The 26,169-nt window shown below is 48.8% G+C and overlaps 9 protein-coding genes across 9 annotated transcripts; 5 read left to right on the forward strand and 4 right to left on the reverse strand.

Moving 5' to 3' along the window:
- Window positions 1–631: 631 nt before the first annotated feature.
- Window positions 632–1,376, forward strand: ASPWEDRAFT_44086 (uncharacterized protein). Its single transcript, XM_040836182.1, has 2 exons — window positions 632–1,140; window positions 1,216–1,376. The coding sequence occupies exons 1-2, from the start codon at window positions 923–925 to the stop codon at window positions 1,307–1,309; spliced, it is 312 nt and encodes a 103-aa protein (XP_040685738.1). The 5' UTR covers window positions 632–922; the 3' UTR covers window positions 1,310–1,376.
- Window positions 1,377–1,487: 111 nt separating this feature from the next.
- Window positions 1,488–3,190, reverse strand: ASPWEDRAFT_53764 (beclin 1; the record flags this gene model as incomplete). The annotated part of the gene is made up of 2 exons (XM_040837945.1): window positions 1,488–3,034; window positions 3,106–3,190. The coding sequence occupies 2 exons, from the start codon at window positions 3,188–3,190 to the stop codon at window positions 1,488–1,490; spliced, it is 1,632 nt and encodes a 543-aa protein (XP_040685739.1).
- Window positions 3,191–3,378: 188 nt separating this feature from the next.
- Window positions 3,379–5,802, forward strand: ASPWEDRAFT_61836 (Myb-like DNA-binding domain protein; the record flags this gene model as incomplete). Its single annotated transcript, XM_040838596.1, has 2 exons — window positions 3,379–5,473; window positions 5,528–5,802. Exons 1-2 carry the CDS (start codon window positions 3,775–3,777, stop codon window positions 5,800–5,802), a joined length of 1,974 nt encoding a protein of 657 aa, XP_040685740.1. The 5' UTR covers window positions 3,379–3,774.
- Window positions 5,803–5,900: 98 nt separating this feature from the next.
- Window positions 5,901–7,452, reverse strand: ASPWEDRAFT_175368 (putative cysteine synthase; the record flags this gene model as incomplete). Its single annotated transcript, XM_040831350.1, has 5 exons — window positions 5,901–6,073; window positions 6,138–6,781; window positions 6,856–6,974; window positions 7,032–7,091; window positions 7,162–7,452. 5 exons carry the CDS (start codon window positions 7,450–7,452, stop codon window positions 5,901–5,903), a joined length of 1,287 nt encoding a protein of 428 aa, XP_040685741.1.
- A 243-nt stretch (window positions 7,453–7,695) lies between these two features.
- Window positions 7,696–9,331, forward strand: ASPWEDRAFT_116582 (class I SAM-dependent methyltransferase; the record flags this gene model as incomplete). The annotated part of the gene is made up of 3 exons (XM_040828666.1): window positions 7,696–8,023; window positions 8,096–9,063; window positions 9,122–9,331. The coding sequence occupies 3 exons, from the start codon at window positions 7,696–7,698 to the stop codon at window positions 9,329–9,331; spliced, it is 1,506 nt and encodes a 501-aa protein (XP_040685742.1).
- Window positions 9,332–9,662: 331 nt separating this feature from the next.
- ASPWEDRAFT_175370 (putative acetamidase) lies at window positions 9,663–11,652 on the forward strand (the record flags this gene model as incomplete). Its single annotated transcript, XM_040831351.1, has 7 exons — window positions 9,663–10,101; window positions 10,168–10,280; window positions 10,351–10,574; window positions 10,642–10,916; window positions 10,977–11,152; window positions 11,204–11,486; window positions 11,537–11,652. 7 exons carry the CDS (start codon window positions 9,663–9,665, stop codon window positions 11,650–11,652), a joined length of 1,626 nt encoding a protein of 541 aa, XP_040685743.1.
- Window positions 11,653–11,762: 110 nt separating this feature from the next.
- On the reverse strand, window positions 11,763–16,202 carry ASPWEDRAFT_53768 (indolepyruvate decarboxylase family protein; the record flags this gene model as incomplete). Its single annotated transcript, XM_040837947.1, has 4 exons — window positions 11,763–13,328; window positions 13,421–13,680; window positions 14,236–15,961; window positions 16,032–16,202. The coding sequence occupies 4 exons, from the start codon at window positions 16,200–16,202 to the stop codon at window positions 11,763–11,765; spliced, it is 3,723 nt and encodes a 1,240-aa protein (XP_040685744.1).
- A 419-nt stretch (window positions 16,203–16,621) lies between these two features.
- Window positions 16,622–20,914, reverse strand: ASPWEDRAFT_175373 (uncharacterized protein; the record flags this gene model as incomplete). Its single annotated transcript, XM_040831352.1, has 7 exons — window positions 16,622–17,024; window positions 17,093–17,584; window positions 18,111–18,412; window positions 18,469–19,179; window positions 19,231–20,259; window positions 20,315–20,726; window positions 20,793–20,914. 7 exons carry the CDS (start codon window positions 20,912–20,914, stop codon window positions 16,622–16,624), a joined length of 3,471 nt encoding a protein of 1,156 aa, XP_040685745.1.
- Window positions 20,915–24,075: 3,161 nt separating this feature from the next.
- ASPWEDRAFT_44101 (inositol oxygenase) lies at window positions 24,076–25,944 on the forward strand. The gene is made up of 2 exons (XM_040836186.1): window positions 24,076–25,383; window positions 25,445–25,944. Exons 1-2 carry the CDS (start codon window positions 24,484–24,486, stop codon window positions 25,499–25,501), a joined length of 957 nt encoding a protein of 318 aa, XP_040685746.1. The 5' UTR covers window positions 24,076–24,483; the 3' UTR covers window positions 25,502–25,944.
- The last annotated feature ends 225 nt before the right edge of the window (window positions 25,945–26,169 follow it).

Raw genomic sequence — 26,169 nt, forward strand, 5'->3', positions numbered from 1 at the left:
CCGATCGCAGGGATGCTGTCAAGTGTCACTGTCAGTTTTACAGTTTGGCTACGAAATATTATCCCAAAGCAGACTGGGAAAGTATCCATCATCGTCCATGGTAACTGACCTCGTGTCGGGAGCGGCCCGAAACATTCTCTGGTATGAACAGACGGTGGGTTCTTGTCCATCGTTATTTTAACAGACAGAGAAAAAAAAAAAAAAAAATTGACAGTCCCGACGCCATGGGTCAACGATGTGGCTGCTTTTGTCAATAGTGTTGACTGTTTTCTTTTTTTGTGATGTATACACCATCCTATCCTGTCAGGCTGTCAGAATTGATATTTAATTGACATTTGACGTCAAGAGGGGGAATAAGAGGGGGGAAAGGAAGATAGATGCTCGCTAATTATGGATCTACTAATAAACCACCTAGTAGTAATTACTACGACATGGTAATATCCCACGGTCCTCCACAGGGGGCAAAAAAAAGAGAACAGACATTGCCCCCCTCTAGTTGGGTCTAACTGGGATGGTGAGCAAGTAGGATCCATTAATCATTCCCATCCATCAGGCCTGAAGTCTGAACACCCCGACTAAGGGACGATCTCCCGTCCTTCCTCAGTTGATCCCATCCCCGATTCGGTTCGCTGTCATAGGCGGATCTTTTTGTATTATGTAGAGATGTTATGTGGCTGCCATGGGTAGTCTGTCGTTTCCTTGTCAGTTCATTTTATTTCTTTATTTTCTTTATCTATTTTATTTCCATTCTTCATTCATTCTCTCGTCACACGGCATCAATCAAACATTGGGATCATCTGAATTGCGTGGATGAGTTTTTGCCTTGGCCCTCCTTGCCTCCTTTGGCCCGCTTCAACTGACAGAAATAAACTACCCAGCAAATAATAATAATATATCAAATAAAAATACCTCCGAAGAATGCATGTCTGATTTCCATCTATCTCCCGAGTACGAAGAAGACAGGGGTATAGACATACATACAATTTTCAAATTGTATACGATCTTCTTTGTTCGGTTAGCAAATTACTGGATCCTCGTGCTACATTATGGGCCCATGGCTGATCTTCCTGTTCTGCCTTTTTTACCCTCCCCATCCGAAACATGTCCCATCATGATCATCATCGTCATCGTCACCTCGAGGTTAGAGTCCTCCTGTCCTTTTCCCGTTGATGGCTTCAAAAGGGTCACACGCATTGGCTGAACAGCTGACTCAAGCTTCTTGTCTTCCGGTCCATTGGTTGGTTTGGAAATGCCTTCTTTCTGCCTCTTGTGGAACTTGCGCCCAAATACAAATAAGGCAAGAGGATAAAATAAATAAAATAAAGGATTGCAAGCCTTGAAACACTAGTAGTAGCTTGGAATGGATGAGACCGTTTGTGACGGCGCGCTAGTTTTTTTTTTTTTTTTTTGTTTTTTGCCCAAGGAGTATCTCCATCGAGCCCCTTGTTTCTTTTCCCCTCTCCTCTGAAGGGAGAAATTATTTTATCTTACTTCTTTGTTGGACTGCTTGCCAATCGGGCTTGTTCCCCTGCTGCAACGGCCGCTGCGGCCACAGCGGCAGAGTTACTAGAACCCGCGCTGGCAACGTTGCTCGCGTGGGCCAGCAGGAATTTGCAGCAGGTCAGCGTGTACTTGCACGCCCGTGTCCACGTCTCGTCGTTCTGGTTGAACCCAAGCTTGATGCTCGCATCCCCAATCTTGTCCCGTCGGATCTCGTACGGGAGCTTCAACCCGGGGGCCGCGATGCCAGCAGCATGCCCTCGACGGCCAGACGACACTGGCGCCGGTGTGGTTTCCACAAACTCCCCCAGCTGACGCAGACATTCCAGAAACGCCACCATGCCTGCGTCGAATCGGCGGTGAAGCCAGGGGAGATTGAGCGGGAGATCCCCGGAGGAAAAGAGATCAAGAGCTGTGATCTTTGGCGCCACTGAGGGATTCGGGTTCCCCCCACTAACCACCGACTGACTCGCCGACTGCTGAGGATATTCGATCTTCTCTATTCGCGACGTTGACCCCATTGGCCTCAGTCGATACCCCTGGAATTGAAACCCTAGTTTGTCCGCAATGGTCGCCAAGAGAAGCGCCGTCTGGCCCCAGGCCGCATTGATTTCGGGCCACTCCACTGACGGGTTGGTCAGACGACCAAGGCGCAACCCATTGATCGTCCCAAAGTAGCCGTCATGCCCAATGCAAAACGCATCATTGTAGACATTGGTCCTCTGGAGTCGCTCGAGCTGGCGCGAATCATGGTCGTATCGCATATTCAAAGCATCGCGCTCGTTCTGGAAGTCGGAGAGGGTCAGCGAAAACGCATTGCGGTCACGCCAAAATCCTTCTTCCTCCAAGTCGAGTTGCCGCGACTCCTCTTCCAATTTGGCTATCTCCTCGTCTAGATCAGTCTTTTCTTGCTCCAGCTCAACGAGTTCTGCAAAAGCCGACTCTTCTGCCTCGAGCGTCTCCTGGAGCGATTTCTCGGCTGCCTCGAGCTCTTCCGCGGTCGGAACGGAGGTATTCAGATTCCTCAAAAATGATATATATGCATCTCGCTCTTTTGTAGCCCCCGCCAACCGTTTTTGCAACCCGTCCACAACCATCTCCGTGCATTCAGTACAGATAGGATGGTCGATATCGGAGCGCGACGATATAATCTCAAACAACCGTCCAGTCCGTTCAACCTGATCCGAAAATGACCCATCTTCCGCACCATTTTCGGTGCCTTGTGTACTGGATCGTCGTTTACCCTTGGATGATGCCTGACTGTCGCCTGTCGCCCCAGGCATGGTGTGAGGTGGCCCAACTTGGGACTCTGTAAGCATCACAAAGGACATATTGCCACTATCCCCCCGTCCAAGCCTCGAGGGCGTAATTTGATTTCCGGCAGCATGGCGAGGACCCGGGATCGATCTTCGATACAACGGCGATGTAGATTGTCTGGAAACCCGATCGTAGAGCTCCCGTCTTTCCTGGGGATAAGAGGGTCGGGACGACGATATGTTGCCCCCCTGTTCTGGAAGCGTTCTACCTGTAGATCCTAAACCAACACAGAAGAGCCATAGTCAGTTATCTGTCGTCATCGACGAGATGAACATCGAGCCACATTACCGATAAGCAAGTCGAAGGCGGCTGGATTCAGCGACTCGAGAGAGCCGTCCAACTTCAATGGTGTCCGACATTTCTGGCAATACATGATCACAGCTGAGTGACGGTCTCTTCCCGTTCATTATGTTGAGTCAATAAAAAGAAGAGGGAAAATAGCAAAAAACGTGGTCTATGGCAGAGTGAGGAATTTGGGGACGGGCATCCGGCAAGGGGAGCTGTCGCGGGAGGACGTCATGCAGCAACCCGAGCCAGCATCGCGTTGCTGTTAGTGTCCGTCTTCCGATGACTGATTTTATTCTTCCAGTCTGACAATCGCATGTCCACGAGACATACGCCTTGTGTGATTTTGATCATACATAACCGTTTATTCTTGTCGTCTCTATGTACTGAACGAGTCAAAAACATTTACTTTCATGCCAGCCCCTCATCCATGCCAAATTAAACAATAACACCACTCGATGTCAACGAGGGCACTCCCATCGGCAAACATCCACCTTGACCATCGAGGGTCAATAGCGTTCAGATAATTCTAAAAAGCAATGCGTCAATAGCTACACATCGCCTCATTTACACCTGCCCCGCGCTGCACTCAACGCGACCCTGTCCTCCCTTCCCCCGCCACCTATTTCGTCTGAAATCGGCCGCAGGTTTACCACCTACAACACCAACACAATGGAGAGACCAACCAAAAGGCCCCGTTTATCCATGGCCGAGGAGCTAGAGGATGGTTTAGACGACGTAAACTTGCATGAAGCACGCGAACAGAATGATCTACGCCTCAAATCGATTTTCGAAGGCATCTTTGAGAAATACGGGAAGGATTTCAGCGAGGTGGGCGATGAAATTGACCTAGAGACTGGGGAGATTGTGGTAAATAATGGTCATCTCAACGGGATAGAGGGCGAGGACGATACTGGCGAGAATGGATCTTGGCGTCTGGAGCCGGACTTGTCTGCTTCATTGGGCCGCGAGGCAGACGGTACTACATTCAGCGACGTGACGCATATCGACGAGACTGAAACTGGCGGTGAAGAGGGACGAGGTGACGGAGCATCACAAAATTCGTGGGATGATACCAAGCCATGGGAGAGAATATCACATGAGGCTGCTGATCTCGCGGATGTGGATGTCGACCCAGAAGACGACGACGACGACGATGACAGATCCAGTGTGGATTCGTTACTGGACAATGCACTAAGTATTCAGAATGGCCCTGACGATCCTTTTGGGTGGAAGTCCGCGGATACAAGGAACCATCCAGCCGAAAAAGCAAATACGGCATTTGAAACATCCACTCATCATCCACACATTTCCAATACCAGACCCGAGCCAGTGGAGTCAATATGGCGCATTCCTGAAATAAGTGGACGATTTTCGACGCCAACTGCGGATAGAGCACGTCCCAAGCCCACCTTCAAGAACGTCATACGGTCTGCATCGCCGCCGGGAGCAGGGTCGTTGTGGGCACTTCCTGGGAAGTCCCGGAGAAATACGGACTCTTCGAAGAAGAAAGAGCCAAAGAGCGAAAAGAAGCCTGCGCCTGCACCTGCAACTATACCTACACCTGCAACTGCACCTGCCAAGCGGAAATTCACCCATTCGAGTCCCATCGTACGCGACTGGTCCTTTGCAGAAACCCCAGATGGAAGCGAATCCGACGATCCATTGCAGGAAGACTGCGAGCCGTCGCCAACGAAAAAGGCCATGCATATCAGGGGGAAACGATTAAAAATGGAAAGCCCAACTCGTGCAGAAAAGCAATGCCGCTACTGCAAGAAGTCCTTTACCAATGCCGATTATGACGCCCATGTTAAGTCAATTATTGTCTCTGATACCCCGGATGGCTTGCATGATATTACAAAACTTGAGAAGGAACTAGGTGTGGTCGGTGACGGTACAGCCGTGAAGCCCCCTGCTCAAAGCATGAGACAGACACATAACATGGTTCATGGCAAGACCACCAAGCATGGATCCAGTAAACCTTCGTCCACGGTGGATGCGGTGGATCAGGCCTCTACTCCCAGAAGTAACAAGCGTGGCAGAGTAATCATGACGCCAGATGAAGCGAAATTGATATTGAATATGCGACTAATCCAGAAGAAGACGTGGAAAGACATCCTCGACCACTTCCCTGACAGAAACATCTTCAATCTTATCAATTGGAACCAGTACCATTGGGCTCACCGGTCTATGCATCCACCTCGACTTTCTGGCCCTTGGTCCCGGGCAGAAAAAGAGAAACTGAATAATCTCGCGAATCAGAAAGGTCTCACATGGTCTGGCATCCGAAACGAGTTTCCTGGTCGCTCGCATGCAGAGATTGAAATTGAACTGCTGCGATTCTGGGCTTCAGGGGAGGGTTTCAAGACTGGTAAGACACACCAAACGACGACATCTTCTGCTCAGGAGAACATGCCTTGTGCAGAACATTCTGCCAGGTCAAAGATTCCTGCGAAATTAGAGTCCGTTGGCGGCGAAAATGCCGTTCCACCCCAGAAGCCCTCTGGAGAAACTCATAGTCCAGTGGACGTGGCAGTAAAACAACATTCCCCTCACGATCTTATAGAAATCCCAGAAACGCCTCCAACGGTATTTCCTTCAGCAGAAAAGAAGCCTGAAGAAAGTCACGATAGCAGCGATGCGATCCAAAGCAAGAAATCACCAGCTTTCCACATATTGGCACCACCACTCACCGGTTGATATAATGTTGCCACATGACCGAGTCATTAATTATTGTCGTTACTCGAGCAGATTGGGAGTAAAGCCAACCTAAGGCTTTGCTTTATACTCAGCCCGTCCTACTGGTCGTCCTTTGCATTCAGGACGTCTTCGAGCTTTGTGTCCACTGCACCTCCAACATCACCCGCTCTCGCCCAGAATCTGGAGAGATGCCTTGATCCTGAATCAGACAAAACTGTCACGATTCTATGGCCTGGGCCAAGCTTCATGGCCGTCTTAACTGCCGCAAAACCTATGATAATAAGATTAGTTAATGATGTAAATAGAACTTATAGAACTTAGCCGAAGAAACTTACAGTTCACTGCACTGCTGCTTCCGACGAAGATTCCATCCTTCTCTACCAGCCACCTGGCCATCGCCATCGCCTGTACATCAGTCACTCTCACAGCGTCGTCGACTAACTCTTTTCCTGCCTCAAAGTTGGCCGTGACACGGTTAATCCCAATACCCTCGACGATTGTGTCAACTTGTCTACGTCTTCTGGTACCTTCTTTTTCCTTAACATCAAACATGACACCGTATCGGACTCGGTTGTAGAGCCCACTGCCCTGAGGATCGGCCAATACGACGCTGAGGTTCGGAATTTTGGGCTTGAGGAATAGCGCCACTCCAGAGATTGTGCCTCCAGTACCAGCCCCAGCAATAAAAGCGTCGAGTTTCCCATTGCATTGCGCGTAGATCTCGGGGCCTGTACCATTGAAGTGAGCTCTCCAATTTGCTTCATTTTCAAATTGATCGGCGAAGAAGCCCCTTCCACGCATTGTGTTCGAGTCCGAATCTGACTCTGTGGAGGACTTTGTATGTGTTTGAGCTAGATCTCTTGCTCGGTTGACGAAATTGTCTTTCTCCACGATTGGGGCAGGCGGAACACGATCAACTATCGCGCCTAGTTTGAGAAGCAGATCTGACTTTTCGATAGCTTGATCGGAGGGCATGCAGCTAGTATTTAGTCAATATGAGGGATACGAATACCCAATAGCCGAATAGTGGCTCTGGGGGCAATGTATACGCACATGTGAGCGAGAAGTCCCTTTGCTCTGGCCAGAGTAGCCAGCGAGATACCTGTTGAACCAGAGGTTCCTTCATAGATTGTGTCCCCTGAGTGGGGAGTCAAGATTCCTTGTTCTTCAGCCTGTATTTAAGGATTAGACTACTTTTCAAAAATTGTACGATCAAGAGCTATACGTACCATCTGGATCATACTGAGCGCCACTCGGTCCTTGGAGCTCTGCCCGGCCCCGTTCAAAAACTATACAGCAAGGTCAGACCAGTGCTATTTTAAATTTTCTTTATCAATCAGAAACAGAGAATAAGCGTACTTCGGCTTTTCCTAAAATCTCACACCCCGTTGCGTCTGATAATGACTTGATCCGGAAGAGGGGCGTGTTTCCTATGCAACCCTCGATTCCATCCACTATCGATGGAGGACCAGGTCTGGCAACCAGCTCAGTGGTATCTCTTGAAAGACCCTGGGCATCAGTTGACTGAGCGGAACGACGAGATTTGATGCGCTGCTCCAGCTCTGGATAGACGAGCTCTTTAATTCCAACCGTGAGAAGAACACCGGCCACGAAGGCCGTTCCTATGTAGATTTGGGGGTGGTCATTCATGCTGCAGTATGGTATTCTTCGAATCAACAACAATAGCCCAATTGCAGGACAGAATTAATCGAACGAACGAGCAAAAGACGAGCGTTGCAAAAGAAGAATTGCGAGCAGACAAAAGCTCGGGCCACCCAGAGCGAACGCAACTCCGCCCGCAATTCCGCGACGTCTTCTGCATAGCATTACCTCCAACAAATAATCGCTGCTTTCTCCAGCTCCCCTCCACTGTTGGAGTCCACCCCCCTTCCCATGGACTCGGCTGTTCTCAACCAGCTGTTTCGGCAGCTGTTCCGACATCCTGCTTGTCAATCCCTCCGGCCGTCACTGTCCGGTCGCAGAGCAAATTGCGTGCGATTATCTGGCCCGTCCCGGCAACAATGTCGCTCGTTCCTCACTAGACGCGCACCCACCAAGCGCAAGGAACCAGATGATGGGATGCTTTGGTCCAGACGGGGTGATTACCCAAAGGATATTGGGGAGGAATTGAAGGTGTATCCATTGGTCACGGCCAAGGACCTGCGTCATCGTCGTGACCGACCCCGGCAGGTGAAGATGCTGACGAGAGAGTTTATTGATGGTACGAAAGGGAGATCATCGATGTTAATTCAATGAATACAATTGCTAATTGCTTTTTTTTTTTGGTTTGCAGATAGCTTGTATAACCCCCATTATGGGTACTTTTCGAAGCACGCGACCATTTTCAGTCCCGGAGAGCCATTCGACTTCAACAGCATCAACGACGGTCCTGAGTTTCACCGAATGCTGGGAGAACGGTATACAGAGTTTGAGGACAAGCTAGATGAAACGCATCCCGATGTTGCACGTCAACTATGGCACACACCTACGGAGCTGTTTCGCCCCTACTACGGAGAGACCATCGCACGATATCTGGTGTCGAATTACAAGTTGACGCTATACCCTTACCACGACCTAATAATATACGAAATGGGAGCTGGAAACGGAACCATGATGATCAATATTCTGGATTTTATCCGAGACACAGACTACGAGGTCTACCAGCGGACCAAGTTCAAGATTATTGAAATTTCGCCCGCTCTCGCAGGCCTCCAAATGAAGAACTTGGTGGATTCGATCAACGCGGCTGGACACTTGGACCATGTTGAGATCATCAACCGCTCCATCTTCGACTGGGACACGTACGTCCATTCGCCCTGCTTTTTCCTCGGATTGGAAGTGTTTGACAATTTCGGTCACGATGCTATCCGCTACGACACCAAGACCGAGCTGCCTCAACAAGGAGGGGTGTTGATTGACGGGGATGGTGAATTCCACGAATTCTACAATACCCAGTTGGATCCTGTGGCTTCTCGATTCCTCCGAGTGCGACAGGCTGCTGCTCGGCGCCAGTTCCCGAGTCCCTTGGGCCCGAAGTTCCTGCGGGGAGCTCGGAGTGCCTTACCCCTGCAAAGATTCACCCAACCCGAATATATACCAACTAGGCTCATGCAGTTCTTTGACATCCTTGACACCTATTTCCCTGCGCATCGGTTGGTGGCGAGTGACTTTAGCACTCTCCCGGATGCCGTGCCTGGCGTGAATGCGCCAGTAGTGCAAACCCGTTACAAGAGGCGGACCGTACCCGTCTCTACTCCATTTGTACGTCATCTTAGCTTGTCTACTTTCGTGGAACATTTTACTAACTATGTCTCTACAGGTTCACCAAGGCTACTTTGATATCTTCTTCCCAACAGACTTCAACGTCATCGAGGACGTCTACCGCGCCGTGACCGGAAAGTTGACACAGGTCATGAGTCATGAAGACTTTGTGCGGCGTTGGGCATATATTGAGGATACGGAGACAAGGAGCGGAGAGAATCCGTTGCTGACATGGTACAAGAATGCTAGTATGTTGATGACGGTATAAATGCATCATCACGATTGTATAGCTATCTATGCGACAACCAAAAATCCAGGTGCTTATCTTCCATTTTCTATCTAACGATGGATTCACAATGAATCCTTTAGCTAAGTAAATAACAATCTCTCCTATCTTGAAAACCTATTGTCCAGCAAGACCGGGAAAGCCGGCACGTCTCCAACACCCCCTCATCCCCCGCTCCGTCAGATTGAGATAAACAGATAAACCAGGATTGTAGGCATGACCTCGGTTTTCCCACGCCAAAACTTATATAACGACGCATAGTATTCTCTATTATAACCATAATACCCATAGCGAACCCGCAATCCAACCAAAAATGACCATCGTAGCCTGGAAACCAATCGTCATCGAAAGACGCACCGCCCAATTCTCCTCCATCCCTTCCTCCTGGCATCTCCCCGAATCCATCCTCCTCGCCCCTCCCAAGAACGCTCTCGACACCATCCGCTCCTGTGACCTTCTCACCCCGCAGGAGCTGGAATGGACCGAAACCACCGATGTCCGGACTCTGGTCTCCCTCCTGGCCACGCGCCAGGTGAGCAGCGTAGAACTGACGACGGCGTTCTGCAAACGGGCCGCCATCGCGCAGCAGCTTACTCGCTGTTTGACCGAGGTTTTCTTTGAGAGAGCGCTGGCCAAAGCTAAGGAGTTGGATGTGAGTCTGGAGAGAACGGGGAAGGTGAAGGGGCCGTTGCATGGGTTACCTGTTTCTATCAAGGATCGGTTTGATGTTGAGGGCTTTGATACTACGGTTGGTATGTGGATTCTAGCCCTTTCTCTCTCGTGGTTTAACATGTTAGTATGATGTTGAGAGATGGTAGGATGGGTTGGTTTGGTAGGCAAACCAGCGCAGAAGTCGAGTTCTGTCGTCCAGTTGCTCGAATCCATGGGTGCTGTTCTCTATGTGAAGACAAATGTCCCGCAATCTCTTATGGTAAAGTGGTCAACTTTCGTTTTTTTTTTTAAAAAAAAAAATATATGTTGCACTATTCTAAGTGAAACAGATGTCCGACTCGTACAACCATGTCTTTGGCCAATCCGTCAACGCTTTCAACAACGAGCTCATCTCTGGAGGCAGCTCTGGAGGTGAAGCAGCTTTAATTGGGGCAAAGGGCAGTGTTCTTGGAATAGGCACATCCATCGGAGGCTCAATTGAGATTCCAGCTAACTTACAGGGCCTCTACTCGATCTGTCCTACCACGGGACGTGTGCCATGGGATTGCTCTTTGTAAGTGGCCTCGTTTGTGTTACTAATTATATACCAAGAAGGGCACACAACAACTAATGTATATCAGTATGCATCAGCACTATCTCGTCCCCCCAGTTGCGGGTCCTATGTCCAATAATCTTTCAACGATTGAATACTTCATGGAGTCTCTGCTCGATTCGAGTCCGTGGGACATTGACCCCGGATGCGTACCCATCCCATGGAGGAAAGAACTGGCTGCTATGCCAAGTAAGAAGCTGAAATTGGGTATTGTCTATGACGATGGAGTTGTCAAGCCTCAGCCCCCTGTTACTCGTGCATTGCATGACGCGGCGGCAAAGCTGAAAGCTGCCGGTCATGAAGGTATCTGCAGCCTGGATAATTTAATTATAAAAGCAATCCCATGCTAATATCAAGCTCTAGTGGTCGAGTGGGATGCAACCCGTCATGAACCAGGAACAAATCTCTGGACAAAAGCTATTCTTGCGGACGGAGGCCAGCATTGCAAGGACCTGTGTAATCTTGTTGGCGAACCTCTAATTGAAGGCATGGTTGTTGGAACGCCAGACGATCAACTCTCAATGCCAGAGCGGGAAAGTGTATGTTGCCCTCCCTAATGGGTGAACTTATAGAAACTCACAACTAGACAGCTAGAAGAAGAAAAATGGAGTTTCCAAGCCTCCTTCCTAGAACAGTGGAAAGAAAGCGGCATCGATGCTCTGCTCATGCCAGTACTGCCTTGGGTAGGGTATAGACCCAAAACCTGGGTCGTCAGTTCCCAGTGGTTGGGCTATACAGCTCTCTGGAACTTTTTGAATTATGCCTCTGTGACGATTCCAGTGACCAAGGCTGATTTGAGTCTTGACCAACCTGGTGAAGATTGGGTGAATTATGTTCCCAGAAATGAGTCTGATGCTTTTAATCACGCTCAATGTAGGTTGTTCCCTCTCCTGGTTGTTTGCGCTTTCTAATGACCGCCCCAGATGATATTGAATTAGTCAAAAATATGCCAGTCTGTCTGCAATTTGTGGGAGGTCGTTTTGGAGAAGAGAAGGCTGTTGCAGCGGCCAAGGTTCTGGATGAGCTCATGCAGTCATGATATATAGCACGAGATATAATTCGTATAAATCCCTCTAAAGAGGCACACTATTCCAAATGAATTCTTGTTATATACACACCTTTTCACATAGTGAAAGCAGTTCAATGAATTCAAAGCTTGGCCTGGCCATCGGTTTGGTCCCCTTGCCAGGCAAATCCAATCTTCTTACCAATACCCGGCTCAACAATTACATTCACCAGTGTGACAGTATCACTCAAGAACCCTTCACGGGTAGCTTTCTCGAGCTCCTCTTCATTACGGACAAAATATCCCTTTCCGCCACACATGTTGGCCAGATACTCGTAACGCGTTTCATATAGGAGACTGGTCGAACGCAGACCCTTCTTGTTTTCATCGTCGGCCTTTGTGTCATTCGCCGCTGTTTGATTTTGTAGGTTCTTCCAATCACTTTCTGTGGTGCTGTCTCCGTGGTAGATCCCTGAGTTGTTGATTACGAAGATCAGCGCAGGGATACGATATCGCGCCAGTGTTTCGATTTCCATTGCGCTGAATCCAAACGCACTGTCGCCCTCAAGGGCTACGATCTTCTTGGGTTTCGTCACACCTTCGCCTGCAGATCCCGGGATCGCATTATAGGCTTCATGTGCGGCGACGATGTACCCCATCCCCACGCCCATGGTGGCATAGGTACCGGCATCCAGACGCTGACGGGGATAATCTAAGGGAAACATTGAGCGGGATATATCCATAGTGTTGGCCCCCTCCGATACATATACAATGTTGCCCTCCTCATACGGGGTCAAGGAGTTGAGTGTCGTCTTTATGATATGATAAGCGCGCTGGTAGGTAAGAGGCGAGTTCTGTGGTGTGGCCAAAAGAGCAGCCTTTTGTGCTTTGTCTTCATTCTTCTTCGCTGATTCAGCCAACTGCGCCGGGAACTGGTCTTCTGCAGGGGACGGGACATATCTCCAGGTCGACAGAGACGACAGTAGCTGATTCACGACCAAGTCGATATCGCCTATGATACCCAGCTCAGCGGTACAGGCGTTTCGCCCAATCTCCTCAGCACAGATATCTACTTGAATAATCTTGGCCTTGGGGGACCACTTAGGCGGTTCACCAAAATGAAGGATCCAGTTCAGGCGTGCCCCGAGAATCAGCACCACATCTGCATTTTTCAGAGCTGTGCTGCGTGCACTCGATGCATTTAGCGGATGAGAATCAGGGACTACGCCTTTCCCCATTGGCGTCGGCAGGAAGGGAATCTGCGTTTGCTCGATCAACTGGCCAATGCCGGACTCTGCCCGCGCATACGCAGCCCCTTTCCCAACAATCACTAATGGCGAACGCGCGCTCTTCAGCAACTGAGCTGCCTTCAAAATCAAGGCCGGATCCCCGCTTGCCTTAGGAGGGGATGAAACCAGCACGGCTTCCGGTGGCGGTAGAGAGAGCCCGGGTGGTGCCTTGCCCTGGATCAAATCGGCAGGTAAGTCGACAAAGGTTGGACCAGGGCGGCCATACCAGCAGGTTCTATATGCATTCTTCACGGCTCCGGTGATGAAGTCGAGGGATGAAGGGCGCACTGCAAACTTGGTGTGCGGAGTCAGGAAAGAAATGGCATCCAGTTCTTGGAAGGATCCTTTAGTCACGCCTGTTGTCTCAGCTGATCCAGCAAGAACAAGAAGAGGGAAGTTATTCGCAGATGAATTGCCAATCTGAAACGTGCCGAAATACTCGTCAGTAACTAACTCATCGCGATCTCCACTGCGGAGTTCTCCGCAAGTCGGGGAAGAGGAGGGAAACTTGCCCCAGCCATAGCATGGAGAACTCCTGGTCCTCCCACGACGAGACAGACACCAGGTCGTCCTGTCATGTATCCATAGACACTGGCAGCATAGCTGCATGCCTGCTCGTTGCGGAATGCAACAAACCGAATCCCCAGATTGATGGCTTCTTCGGCGATCTCCACCACAGGGATACCCACGATGCCGAAGACGACGGTGACGCCCAGGTCGCGCAGCGTCCGGGCAATCAGTTGAGCACCAGTAATAGTAGCCATGATTGGTTCTGGTGGTAAAAGTGGTTATATATCCTAAAAGAGAGTCATAGATGAGGATGGTTGTTCGTCTCCAAACCCAAAGAGATGAGGAGAAAGCCAGCCCGAGGCACAAGGCATGACGCAATACCGGAACCACTTCCGAGGCAGTAATAGCAGACCACCACTTCACCAACCTTTGATTCATGATTACACAGTACCTAATCTTTAGAGAAGGGTTATATATTTCTATATTGATGAAGATCTATATTTGCGTGGGAAGAGGTCTTGCAGAGGTGGGATAAATACACTGTAGAACATTTCTATTCTAAATGCCTTTCCAGCCGTTGCTCTGTACAAACATCCCTATGCTGGTCATAATAGTTACACAGCGAACCGTCTCGCGGCACTGTGAGCCCGTTCGTAGGGGCTCATGGTATCCAAAAAATAATAAAATAAGAAATTTAAACTCGTTCCATGCATGCATCAATTGTTCGAAGGATCTTAGAACTCAAACTCCTTCCGGAACACATTCACATCCATTCCTGCTACGACCATGTCGGCCAGGTCTCGGCGTCCCATCTGACTGAACACCCGGCGCAGTGTGTCGTACAAGTTCGTGCTCTGGTTCTGGCTGATATGCAGCATCCGCTCCAGCTGTTCGTCGTCAATATCACCGTCGGCCCCTCCAACAATCTCCCGTGCACGCTCCCGGCCTTCCTGCTCAACGACTCGGTGCATAGACAAGGCACCCAAAAGGTGCTGTGCAGCTTCGGGATAGCAGCCGATGTTGATGCATGAGACACCGAGGTTGTACCGTGCCCGAACGAAGTTGGGGTTGATTGTTAAGGCCTGCTCATAGGCTTCAATGGCCTCTTCAGAGCGACCGGAGTTGGCAAGCGTCGCGCCGAGACGGTTCCACAGCAAGTGAAGCTGCTCCTGCTGGTTTGATGTTCCGGACTCTGTGGACGCCAGGGCTGCTGAGAAGCAGTCCACTGCCTTATCATACTCTTCAGCACAGTAGAAGAGAACACCTAGACCAACCTGCACATCGGGGTCCATTTGCTCGCCAGAAGGTGAAAGCTGGGCGGCCTGGATGAAAAAGTCGGTGACGCGGTCATGAAGGATCTGGCGGTCAGTGAATCCCAAATCGGCATCGGAAGACACGTCCTTCGGGTTGATAATCTGTGGATACTTGATAGAGAGCCAGCGCTCAAGTGTCCGGTAGGCTGTCGAGTCATATCCTTCGTTGGTGTAAGAAACAGCCAGACCCATGAGGGCATCTAGGCTGTTAGAGTCGGTCTTAAGGGCCTGTTCGAGAGCCCGGATTGCAGGAAGTTCCTTTTCGTTTTGGGCTTGAGCAGAACCTAGCATGGTCCATGCCTGTACATGCTGAGGTTCCTTCTGCACAGCGGCCTCAAAGGCCAATGCGGCCAGGGATAGGTTGCCACCCTCTCGCATAATCTTAACACCCTCTTCGAAGGGGTTGTTTACAGTTCGGAATACGTTGTCTTCTTCGAACATGTAATCGCCGAGTTGAGGATCGCGGAGGCGAGTGTTGAGAGTGTCGAAGCCATCCCACTCCCCAAGGTCTCCCATGTGCAAGTTTTCATGGACATCGAATTCACCGTTTTCCTCGACCAGTTTCCTGTCCGCTACCGTTTCAGCCTGGGCTCTTTGCCACGCACTCTCAAAGGCGCCGTCATTTTGTTCAATAGGGACTGACCTGTCAAGATCGTTCAGTTCCGCCTCCATGGCTGCATTGGCCTCATCATCCAGGGTCTGGTTGCCCGCAGTTTCAATCTCAGCGAACTGCGCCTCCCAGTTCTCGTCATCCAGCTCCACCATACGCCCCTTTCCTTTGTCCTGGGTTACAGCCTCCGCAGGTTGCTGCATCCCCATGGGTCCAAAGGAAGGACGCATCATCCCCATTCCCATGCCCATTCCTCCCATACCCATGTACCCCATGCCCCCCATCGGGCGCTGAAAGCCATTATTCATCATCGGGGTCTGAGCCGAAGCAGCGGGGCCGGAGGCCTGGGCCATGCTAGCGGGGCTCTGCTGTTGGAAACGTGCAAACTCAGCCGGGTTAAACCCCGATCCATTGTTCATCATGGGACCTTGAGGGCCAGCAAAGGCAGCCTCCATCCGAGCCTGTTCCCCGCCATCAAACTCGGCTGCCCAGCCCGGTGAGCCAGTTCTGAGCGGAGCGCTTTGGAACTGATCTAGCTCGCGTCTCATCTGTTCCATCGCAAAGGGCTGTGGTGCTTGCCCCGGTAATTGGCCAGGTTGTTGGGCAAATTCGTCCATCATCTAGAGGCGTTATAAATCATGTGTTAGGCTAGGAATTGCAACATCTGGCTCAAAAAAATGACATCCATACCGGATCTTGACCACCCATCATGCCCCTAGATCGCATGCCTTCTTGCATACCCCCAGGGCCCCTCCCAACGAGTCTGTCCCGTTGAAGAGACTTGTCATCTTGAACATGCTTTGTGAATTGAGTCAACGGGTTGCCCGCAGTTGAGCACTCAGCGCCACCGAGGAACGACATTCTGAAAACAAATCCGGCAGCAACGTCGTTCCTACTAAGAGTGACAGATTTAGGATAAGAAAATAACGAGGGGAAAATTATAGTCAGGATATGTAGGAAAGTGATGATGATAAGGGCAACAGTAGTGTCAGTCGACGTAAACCTCCGACTCGCCCAAAACGTGGGGTTTCGAAGCCGCCTTAAAGCCGATCGGAATTTGTCAGAAGATACCGAGGCTCCCCGACAGTCACGTGGGCATGACCATCGTACTATGTATGAAGAGCAAGGGCAATAATAATGCCATCTACATCCAATAAGTAAAATACAACTATAATACAGTATTTCGCCTGCTCCAAATTGAATACACATGATAATACCAAAATCCTGGAAAAAGAAAAGGAATCACTCGCATCTACAGCCCAAAGAACTGGCGTTATCGTTTACCCCGAACGGTGTTTCTGATCCAGACTGTAATCGACGCGCAGCATCCTGCCATTGGGTGACTTTCTGCTGAGAATTTCGAATGCAGCTTCGGCACTCTCGACATCGGTGAATTCAGCGTGGGCAAACCCCCGGGGCTGTCCCGTTCGACGATCAACCGACACCCGAACGTCAATGACGTTTGAAATATCTTTGAAGAGGGAATTTAGGTCCCGATCAGAGAGATCAAACGAAATGTTTCCAATATAAAGTGTCCGAGATGGGGGATTGCGGGGAGCTCGGTAGTCAAGAGTGGTACGCGCAAAGCTGACAGTTAGGGGGCGTCCTTCGAATACTCGCAAGTGCATCGCTTCAACGGCCGCTTTGGCAGCCTCAACCGAATCGAACTTAACGTAGCCGAATCTAGATGATAGCATTATTGATCAGCCCTCCTCCTTCAACTTGGATTTGTTTTTCAAGCAAAGACTCACCCTTTGCTCAATCCCCGGTTGTCAAACACAATCACTGCCTTTTCCACAATACCAAACTTCTCCATTTGGTTCCTCAAATCATCGGCAGTCACATCGTAGAAAATATTGCCGACAAAAATCGTCTCATTGGGATCAATTGTATTGTCCAAGAGCCGCAGGCGTTTCGAGTAAGTTTCTGAAACGGGTGCATATTCTGCTTCTTCTCCTCTCTTCCCCTTTGCGCCTGCTTCAATATCGGTATATTCACTCTCAGAATTCCTCATTAAGGATGCCACCTCATACGCATAATCCGCATTTTTTGTTTCTTCTTCATCCTGCCTTGGTTTAAGGTGCCCCCGGGTATCGTAGCTGTTCCATCTGATTTTGAGAGGGCTTGGCGAGGATTGACGCGAAAGGATCGAAGGAAAGAACTTGGACACAGCAAACGTTTTTGATCGCAATGGGTCCGACACCGGCGAAGGGAGACGAAGAGCAGCTCGCCGAATACAATGCCTGCGCAGAAGTATGTGTTAGTTTGACATTCTTCTAGATAGTAAATGAAGCATTTAATATCTCACATCATGATTGTTTATATTCTTTTCGATTCGTAAAGCCAAATAGATATCGAAATCGAGATTGTCAAGGTAGAAAATAACGTCAACGGGAAACTTTTCATTTTCCCTTATCGGGATCGGACTGTTGTCACGTGATGCAATCAAAATGGTCCGATAAGGCTTCATAAATGGTTCTACTATGGATCTCATATTAACCGTTAGAATAGGAGAGTTCGATTTGATATCTTATCATGTATGTAGATACAAAAACAACCATGCACAGTCATGAATAATTTCACGTATGATACAGTCCAACACAAATAGCCTTTTCTTCATAGAACCCAACTCATAGCACATGTAGGCGGATGCGGCTTTTTTCCAAGAGCAAAATCAGTCTACGGAAAGAAAGCAAAACAAAGGATAAACAAAAAGGTATATAGGAAAAGATTCATAAAATAATCAAATCGTTAAAGAAATTCAATCACAAAATGCCTTGGCCCCTTCCACCGCCGTTTGGTTGTTGCGAAGGATTGGCATTGAACATTCCAGGCAATGGCGAGCCATTGCTATCATAGCCTGAGTTCTGCGGTGGAAAGATGGTAGGAAGGCGAGACGTCGGGCGAGTTCCATCCGCAGCTGCATTTTGTACAGCAGATAACCGAGTAGGAGACAGAGGGCTCTGTGCTTGCTGCTGCTGCTGCTGTTGCTGCTGCTGTAAATCCATCATTGGCCACCATTGATTCGATGTATCAAGGGTCGAATTCTGGATATATGTATCCCAGGCATCCTAAGATATGGTCAGCTATTTGTTTGGGGAACCCAAGTATGACTGAGGCAACGTACCCAATCCAGGTTCGACTGCATATCAGGCATCTGCCCAAACATGTTGCTAAAGGGTGAAGGGGCGTCTGGGATCTCTGCTGTCGTTCCTAGCCCCCCTGTCGGTAACGGTGGTTCCGCCATTTTGAACGCCGGGTCATTGAAAGTAGGAGGGCCTGCATTCATGGGGCTCATCCCGCTACTAAGCAAGCCTAGTGTCATTGCGGCGCTTTGCTTCTCGTCCTGCGGTTCAAAAGTTGACATGGGAGCGTTTGGTTCAACTCCAGGGAGTCCTATATTCAATTTTCCAATCATCACTTCAAGAATTCCCGCAACCTTCCAGGCCTCTAAGGTCTCGTCTCGAAGATCATCCCATATCTCCTTCGAGCGCTGGATCGCCGCTAGCATTTCATCACGGCGCTCCCTACCCCAGGCATAGGTGTCACCGGATGGTCTACCCGCTGCTTGCAACTGGGCTCCCTGATGCAGGTCAAGACAGACGATAGTCGTGGCGAGGAGGAAATCCCCAGAGGTGAGTGAGGTGACCCGGTGTTGTCTGCCTCTCAAGCGACCAGTGGGTCTTGTCTCCTGGTGGAGCATTGCCTGGAATCGGAGTAGTTCCATAGCAGAATCAATGCACATTCTTCGGGAGTATGTAAACCGGTGGTTTTCACGTGCCCGGACTAGATATGGTCGGTGAAGCACACATTGGGCCTTATAGTAGACGCTCATCACCTACAGATTATCAGTATTGAAAACAGATATAGTATTGATGAGAAAACATACAGCGAATCGTGATATGATGAGGTTCGACGGATCCAGCTGGCATTCTTCGATAGGACGGACTATGAGATGCTCAGGGATAAGGTCCCTTGCTCGGCGAAGCTCAGTGTCTATTTCCATAACGTTGTCGTAAGATCCACTTTGGATAGAAGACGTATGTTCAATCACACGGCCAAAAACGTATGTGAGGCGTGCTTTTGTAATCAAATAAGAGACCGGTGTAGGCTCGTTTGGCGGCCGTGATGGTGGAAGTTCCTGGCAATCTTCATCGAAATCGTCATCGTAAAGATTTCGGGGAAGTTCTGTGTCACTGTCTGCAGAGCGAATCATGCTAGGCAGTCCCACCTGGAACGAGAACAGTAGATCTGCTTGACGCACAAAGGTCCATACTCGACGACGCATCTCACCCTGAAATGGCGAAATGTTAGGGAACATCTTAGAATCCCGATGATATCCTGATCGCATTGCCAGCCTCGCGATGACACCCACAAGAACCCAAACCGACACGTTAGCTTCCCTCGTTTGACAAAAGTCCCCATGTAGGTGGAAGACTAATGTTTCAATCAAATATGGATAGGGTTTAGTATAATCTGCCAATGTCAAGCATTGCGCCATAAGATTCCGGAAATTTCCCGCCATGTCCATAGACTTCCCTCGAAACTCCGGTGGCTCATCTCCTTTGTGGTTATATGACAGCATCGCCAGTCGCATCATAGCAAACAGCAAGGCTATCCAGACAATGCAGGTTTGAGAAGGATCTTCCCAGTGTTTGTTATACTGAGATTGGAAAGCTGGGCCGTGGAGTATGTGAGTGGCGGGGTCATAACTATTGAAATAGCGAGCGACCAGGATATCTGTGGTGTACTTTGACGGAAGTGAAGACATTATCTCCCCTCGGCTTGTCGGTTTCATGGCACCAAAAAGCAATGCCGACCCCGGTATGTCGGTCGGTGGTCGTGTTGCATTCAACTTTGCTGCTTGCTCCTCATATTGCTTTTTGTGGGTGGTAAAATAATTTCGGACTTCCGATATCTGTTGGTCAGTGTGAATGAGGGGTCTTGTATTGCATTGCTTGGGGCTGACTCACATCGTTCAAGACGGATGCCCAGTGAGCGTCGCTAATATAGTATGATTTATTGTTGTCGACCTTCAAGATACCAAACGACTTGGTCACCTGTTCTGTTTCGCTTTCCTCTGGACCGCCGGGGATATCCTCATCCAATTCCAGTGAATTCGATTGTGGAGCTGAGCTGACACTGCTGTTTCCCGAAATCGCTGCCATGGCAGCAGCTGGGCCGGCAGACTGTGTTCCATTGGTCATCAACGACAAAACCAGTCCTTCCAGTCGATCAATCCTGTTCTGCATATCATCTGGGGTACTCGGAGTAGCCTGCTGCGATAAGTTCTTCTTCCGTGCATTTGCCTGGGCGTATGTACAGGAATGAGCATCGCCGCGCTTGACACAGTTTTCGCATGGGTGGGAGCGATTGCATTTCAACCTGACCAGACCGTCAGAAGGTACTCACACCAGTATAGAAGGTTCATAAGAAATAAGGGGAGTTTACTTTCTGTGCCGACAAGGGCCACAGGAAAGGGGCACCCGATTTCTCTTTCGGATGACCCTAAACTGCCCTTCAGGTGAAACTCCACCAACGCTTGAGGAGGTCGACGGAGGTGTGGGAGACATTTTATAAAAGAAACAGAAATTCGACAGGACAAGAGTTTGCGGGATTACGAACGGGGCGGGTAGAGACAGATCGCATAAACCTATTCTGTGGCCTATACCAAATCAATGGCACACTCAAGGCGGGAGAGATCAAGCACAGAACAGGGTGCCGTCCGAGGCTTCGAACAGTCCCACCCTTATTGCCAGCAAGCTCCTCCTTATCTCAGAAAAAACCAAGCCTTTCAACCTGTTACTGAAATGACAGAATCGTGTTCTGTTTATAATCCCTAATCTCGTTCAGGTATCTCTGCGGTGTGGTGTGCGCCCTGAAAACGGAGGTACTTGGTAAAAAGCCCAGTAGTTATTTCCAACCACCAAGCCGTCCAATATCCTCCAAATAACGGTGCGAAGCGACACGGGGGTGAGTTGCTGCGACGTCCTTAGCCACGTCTCAGTGGAAGGTCAGCAGTACGGAATTTGCGGACAAAGAAGCGCTGTGCTTTACGAGGACTCGATCGATGCTAATTTTGATCCCTCGTATTAACTCGTTGCTGTTTTACCCAGCGCTGAGTGGATAACCAGGGGTCGAAAGTCGATGAAAGATTTTCTCTTTGCGTGGAAGACTGGAGTCACAAACGAGACGCAAAACGAGAGCGTTGTGGAGATAAATCTGGGAGGGGCGCAATCCTTCCTTTGACGGCTCACAACAGACTTAAAATAAGAAAGACGGTTTCAGAAGAGATCGTTCAAAGCTTCCTCCCTGGTGAGTGTGGGCAAAATATCCTCAATACCTGGGGTCCCGGCTGTCAGTGAGGATGATAAAAAGAGACAAAGGGCTCTTGTTTGCGTGGTGGAGGTAGAATTCGCGGTTCAGTTGGGGCCTTGGGGGCGATGATGATTATCTCCGTTATCACCTCCAGGAGGTCTCGCCCGCCGTAGTGGGAGGAACCTTATGATGTATGCAGGTACTTTGGATTCATCGACTACAATTGATTATTGGAGGAAATAAAGAAATTTGATGTCAATAAATTGTTTCTACTAGCTATATTTATGTCTTTGCAGTGGAGAATTTCTATAATGTAAATTTCGCAGTAGTGATGACATTTGACTTAGCCTTTGCTGATAATGCATATGCGGTGATCCCGCTTGGCCTTACAGACGGTCCCAGGGCTCTTATTTGACCATAATTATATGCTTCAGGGCCAAAGCATTACTAGAGTAAAGTTACGATCTACCTCTAGCGATGCAATAAGCTTGATAATAAATATACGAAATGTCTCTAGCCTTGGATGTTTCTCGAATTATGTCATGCAGCTATGTAGTCACGTGATTGCTTCTAGACCACACACTGTGGTTTAGAATTATTGCGCTACCCCTTCCTGTATCCCCAACACGAGCTCAAATCACTGTGGAACCTCAAAATAGCCATCATATCACCATCGTCAATCTGGTTATCGATCAGGACTCTGGATCTGAAGGCCACTGTTATACATACAGTCACATTCTTAGAACCAATTTTTTACACGACAGCAACATCTTTCCAATGATTGACTGGGTCTAAGAAATCGCCTTGTCAGCTCTCGAAGAAACAGAAGACTCTGGATATTAACTCAGAAAACTAACTACAAATTCAGCATATTACTACTGATATCAATCTTCAATTTTTGGTGTTATAATATGATCATTCTAAGATCGAGAGAACTCACCCTCGATAGGTTATCCACAATAACCCCAGGAGATCAGAGATTGATATCCAAGTCAGTATCTTCCTTCTACAACACAAAGTCCCATATACTGACTAACGAGCTAAACTTAGGTCTATCCCTGATCGTATAGGTCGAAGAAGGCCAACTTGATGGAACTGGGCTTCTTGATATTTGACGCGACGGTATCTTGGTTAACAAAAAATGGGCCATACTTGCCTTCTCCGACTTAAGTTTCATCAACTCTAATGGCTTCTCAGAAATTGTGCTTACAAATAAATTTTCTTCGCAAAGAGCCTAACATATATGCCCTTTCAAACGCTCAAGGGCTTCCCATTATGGTCACCAACACAGGCTGGCTTGGATTGTGGCGAAAACTGATGGGCACAAGGGGCTTTGGCTACTGGGAGAAATCCCAACCGCTCAGATCGTGCTTCTTGTTATAGTCGTCAGTGGCTGTCTGGCGGCAACGGAGTGATGAGAATTCCGTGTGCACGGGCGAGGTAGTGCTGTCAATCTTCTCTTACGACAGACTGAGGCACTGAAATCCGAGGCGCTTTGATCCATGGCATGATAACAATTGATTACAAACGCTTGTTTTCTTGTCTACTGAGGCCATCTCATTGAAGTCATATGATTACCAGAATCAAGTTCATTGGCAGTTGTTTCTCCGGTAGGATTCCGTCTGCCAAATATCACTCCGAAATTGAACATGGAAACAGGTCCGCTTACTCGAGGAATGCGTTTAGTTATATCTTGCATATGGATTTCCGATGACTTGTGCAAACAGGATGTGGGGTTTTCATGTGTAGTTTTTCTGTTCTTGATTGTGGAACAGAACATGGTGAGATATGCGTGTATCAACCCTCACTATGAACCATAAGAACTCCTGGGTAGATTCTACCCTCGTATGTCTGTCATTGAAAACTTGATCCCAAATATTATAATTGGTATTTGAGCCTTAGAATAGAGAATATATTGCATTACTTGGTTGTTGCATCATGATCGCCTCGGCGTAGGTAAGACACAGATACGGAAGTCGACCGACTACAAATAAGCACTTGTCGATTTCTTCCGTATGACCTTCGATGGTCATCAATTATTCCAATTCAACCCAATCAAACTCCATCGATTACCATCAAAAGCAACTTCATCGGCCTATTGCTGAGAGAGGGAATTTTAAGCTGTCTCTTGGTGGATGTCCATGTGAAACCCATTGTCTGCTAGGTACCAGGGATGTACAAAAGATGTGTAACGCTTCTTTTCCGTCCCTGATCAGCTGTCATCTTCGCCGAATACTGACAAGATTATCAACGAACCTCCAGACTCCAAGAGAGGAAAGGAACCCCGCGAGTGCAGACCGCTATGCTGGCAAATCAAATCACGGACACCAGGCATTTCTCAGCACCTGACATCACCCCCCCGATTACAGATCTGTTACATTGGCCCAGAATCCAGATCTAAGCCGGTGATCACCATTCCTCCCACGGCAAATCCCCCAAACGTCGTGCAGGATGTGGAGATGATTTCCCGCTATCGTATCTGGCACGGAAGCCAGAATCCGGGCTGCTGGTCATTCCCACGCCACACGGTAAGGTAAATCATCGGTATAATCGGTATCTTGGAAAATGGATGTCTGGGATTCTCCGCATTACTTTTTTTTGCTTGAGACTTGGCAGGTCTGGAGTCGGCTTTCGGAAATCCTAGCATCATCATCCCATTCACTCAGCGTCTTGCGTCGGCCAGACAGACATCTGCCCGCACAGAGGACCACAGATATATATGGGCCAGTTCACTCCCAACTGTCATCTCTTTTTTTCATCAGACAACTACTATCCAGTTTACATCGATACCCCCAAACCAAACAAAGAAAAAACAAAACACACAATGGCACCCGTTGCAGTCGCCGCTGAGACCCCCGTGGCCCCCGTCTTCAACAAGAAGCGGGATGGACAGGCCCTCGAGGATCTCTCCGACGCCATTGACGATGTCAACGTCCTCAAGGCCAACATGAAGAATGAGAAAGACCTCTACGAAGAGTCTGAGTTCGACAAGAACAAGGACAAGACTCAATTCCGTCAGTACGAGGACGCCTGTGACCGGGTCAAGAACTTCTACAAGGAACAGCACACCAAGCAGACTGTTGCCTACAACCTCCAGGCTCGTCACAACTTCCACTCGAAAACACGCGCTGAGATGACCGTCTGGGAGGCCATGGAGCGCCTCAACACTCTTATCGACGAATCGGACCCCGACACCAGCCTCTCCCAGATCGAGCACCTCATTCAGTCCGCTGAGGCCATCCGTCGCGATGGCAAGCCTCGCTGGATGCAGCTGACTGGTCTCATCCACGACCTGGGCAAGCTTCTCTTCTTCTTTGACGCCCGTGGCCAGTGGGATGTCGTGGGTGACACCTTCCCTGTCGGCTTGGGCTTTGACGACCGAATCATCTACGGTACCGAGTCATTCAAGGACAACGAAGACTACGGTCACGAGATCTACAGCAGCAAGTTCGGTATTTACAGCCCCGGATGTGGCTTGGATAACGTTATGTTGTCCTGGGGTCACGACGAGTACCTCTACCACGTTGCTAAGGAGCAGTCGACCCTCCCCGACGAGGCCCTCGCCATGATCCGTTACCACTCCTTCTACCCCTGGCACAGCGCTGGTGCCTACCACGAGTTGATGAACGACCATGACAAGGAAATGCTGAAGGCCGTCAAGGCTTTCAACCCTTACGATCTGTACAGTAAGAGTGACGATGTTCCCTCTGTTGAGGAGCTCAAGGTAAGATATTCTACTGTACCCCGCTATGCGGACAGAAACGCTAACATGCTTTTTTCAACAGCCATACTACCTGGAGCTCATCGACGAGTACTTCCCCAAGAAGGTGATCAAGTGGTAGAAAGCCTTTTATCCTGTGATTTTTTGTTGATATACATAAAGATACCGCATTTTGTTTCTATTTCTGTTTTTATCATGATTTTTGGCGATTTTACTACACGTTCTGTGACGACACTGAAGAACTAGCAGTCGAAAAAGAACTGCAAGGCTCATGACATTATTCAATGAAGATTGACTCTGACCGAGTCTCAAAGATTTACTTCTCTTATCTTATACCCATAACTATATCCCAAAGTACCTACATAGAAATAGTACTCAAAGAAACTACACCATATGAACGTAGACGCTGATCATTTTTTTCTTTAACACCCCAATCATCTGTGCTTCTCTTTCTCTCTTCGATTCTTTTTCTTTTCCAGACGGACCAGACCAAATCAAATTCCGAGTCGGAAACGGGTTCCCGCTTCAGTGGGGAAAGAAATATGGGGCACTGTAGCAATGAACGGTGAACCAGCGGGCTTGCATGACTGGTATCACAGGTACATTTGGTCTTTTTATTATTTTTATTAAGTTTTGGAATGTCTTGAAGGCATGGAGGGGTTTGGTTGTAAGCTGATGGATTTTTTTTTTTTGCATAGTTTATCTCTTTTTCTGTAGATACTGATACTGTTCGTTCGTTTAGGTATATGGAAAACTGAAGTCAGTGATAAATTAGGGTTGTTCTTTTAA

Source organism: Aspergillus wentii (assembly GCF_001890725.1).
Source record: "Aspergillus wentii DTO 134E9 unplaced genomic scaffold ASPWEscaffold_7, whole genome shotgun sequence".
In the NCBI taxonomy this organism is placed as follows: domain Eukaryota; kingdom Fungi; phylum Ascomycota; class Eurotiomycetes; order Eurotiales; family Aspergillaceae; genus Aspergillus; species Aspergillus wentii.

Excerpts from the sequence above, each read along its gene's own strand:
- ASPWEDRAFT_44086 (XM_040836182.1), top strand. The coding sequence starts at position 923 with ATGTCTGATTTCCATCTATCTCCCGAGTACGAAGAAGACAGGGGTATA. Across the intron at positions 1,141-1,215 it reads ATCGTCATCGTCACCTCGAG|CTTCTTGTCTTCCGGTCCAT; the intron begins GTTAGAGTCCTC and ends AGCTGACTCAAG.
- ASPWEDRAFT_44101 (XM_040836186.1), top strand. The coding sequence starts at position 24,484 with ATGGCACCCGTTGCAGTCGCCGCTGAGACCCCCGTGGCCCCCGTCTTC. Across the intron at positions 25,384-25,444 it reads CCTCTGTTGAGGAGCTCAAG|CCATACTACCTGGAGCTCAT; the intron begins GTAAGATATTCT and ends TTTTTTCAACAG.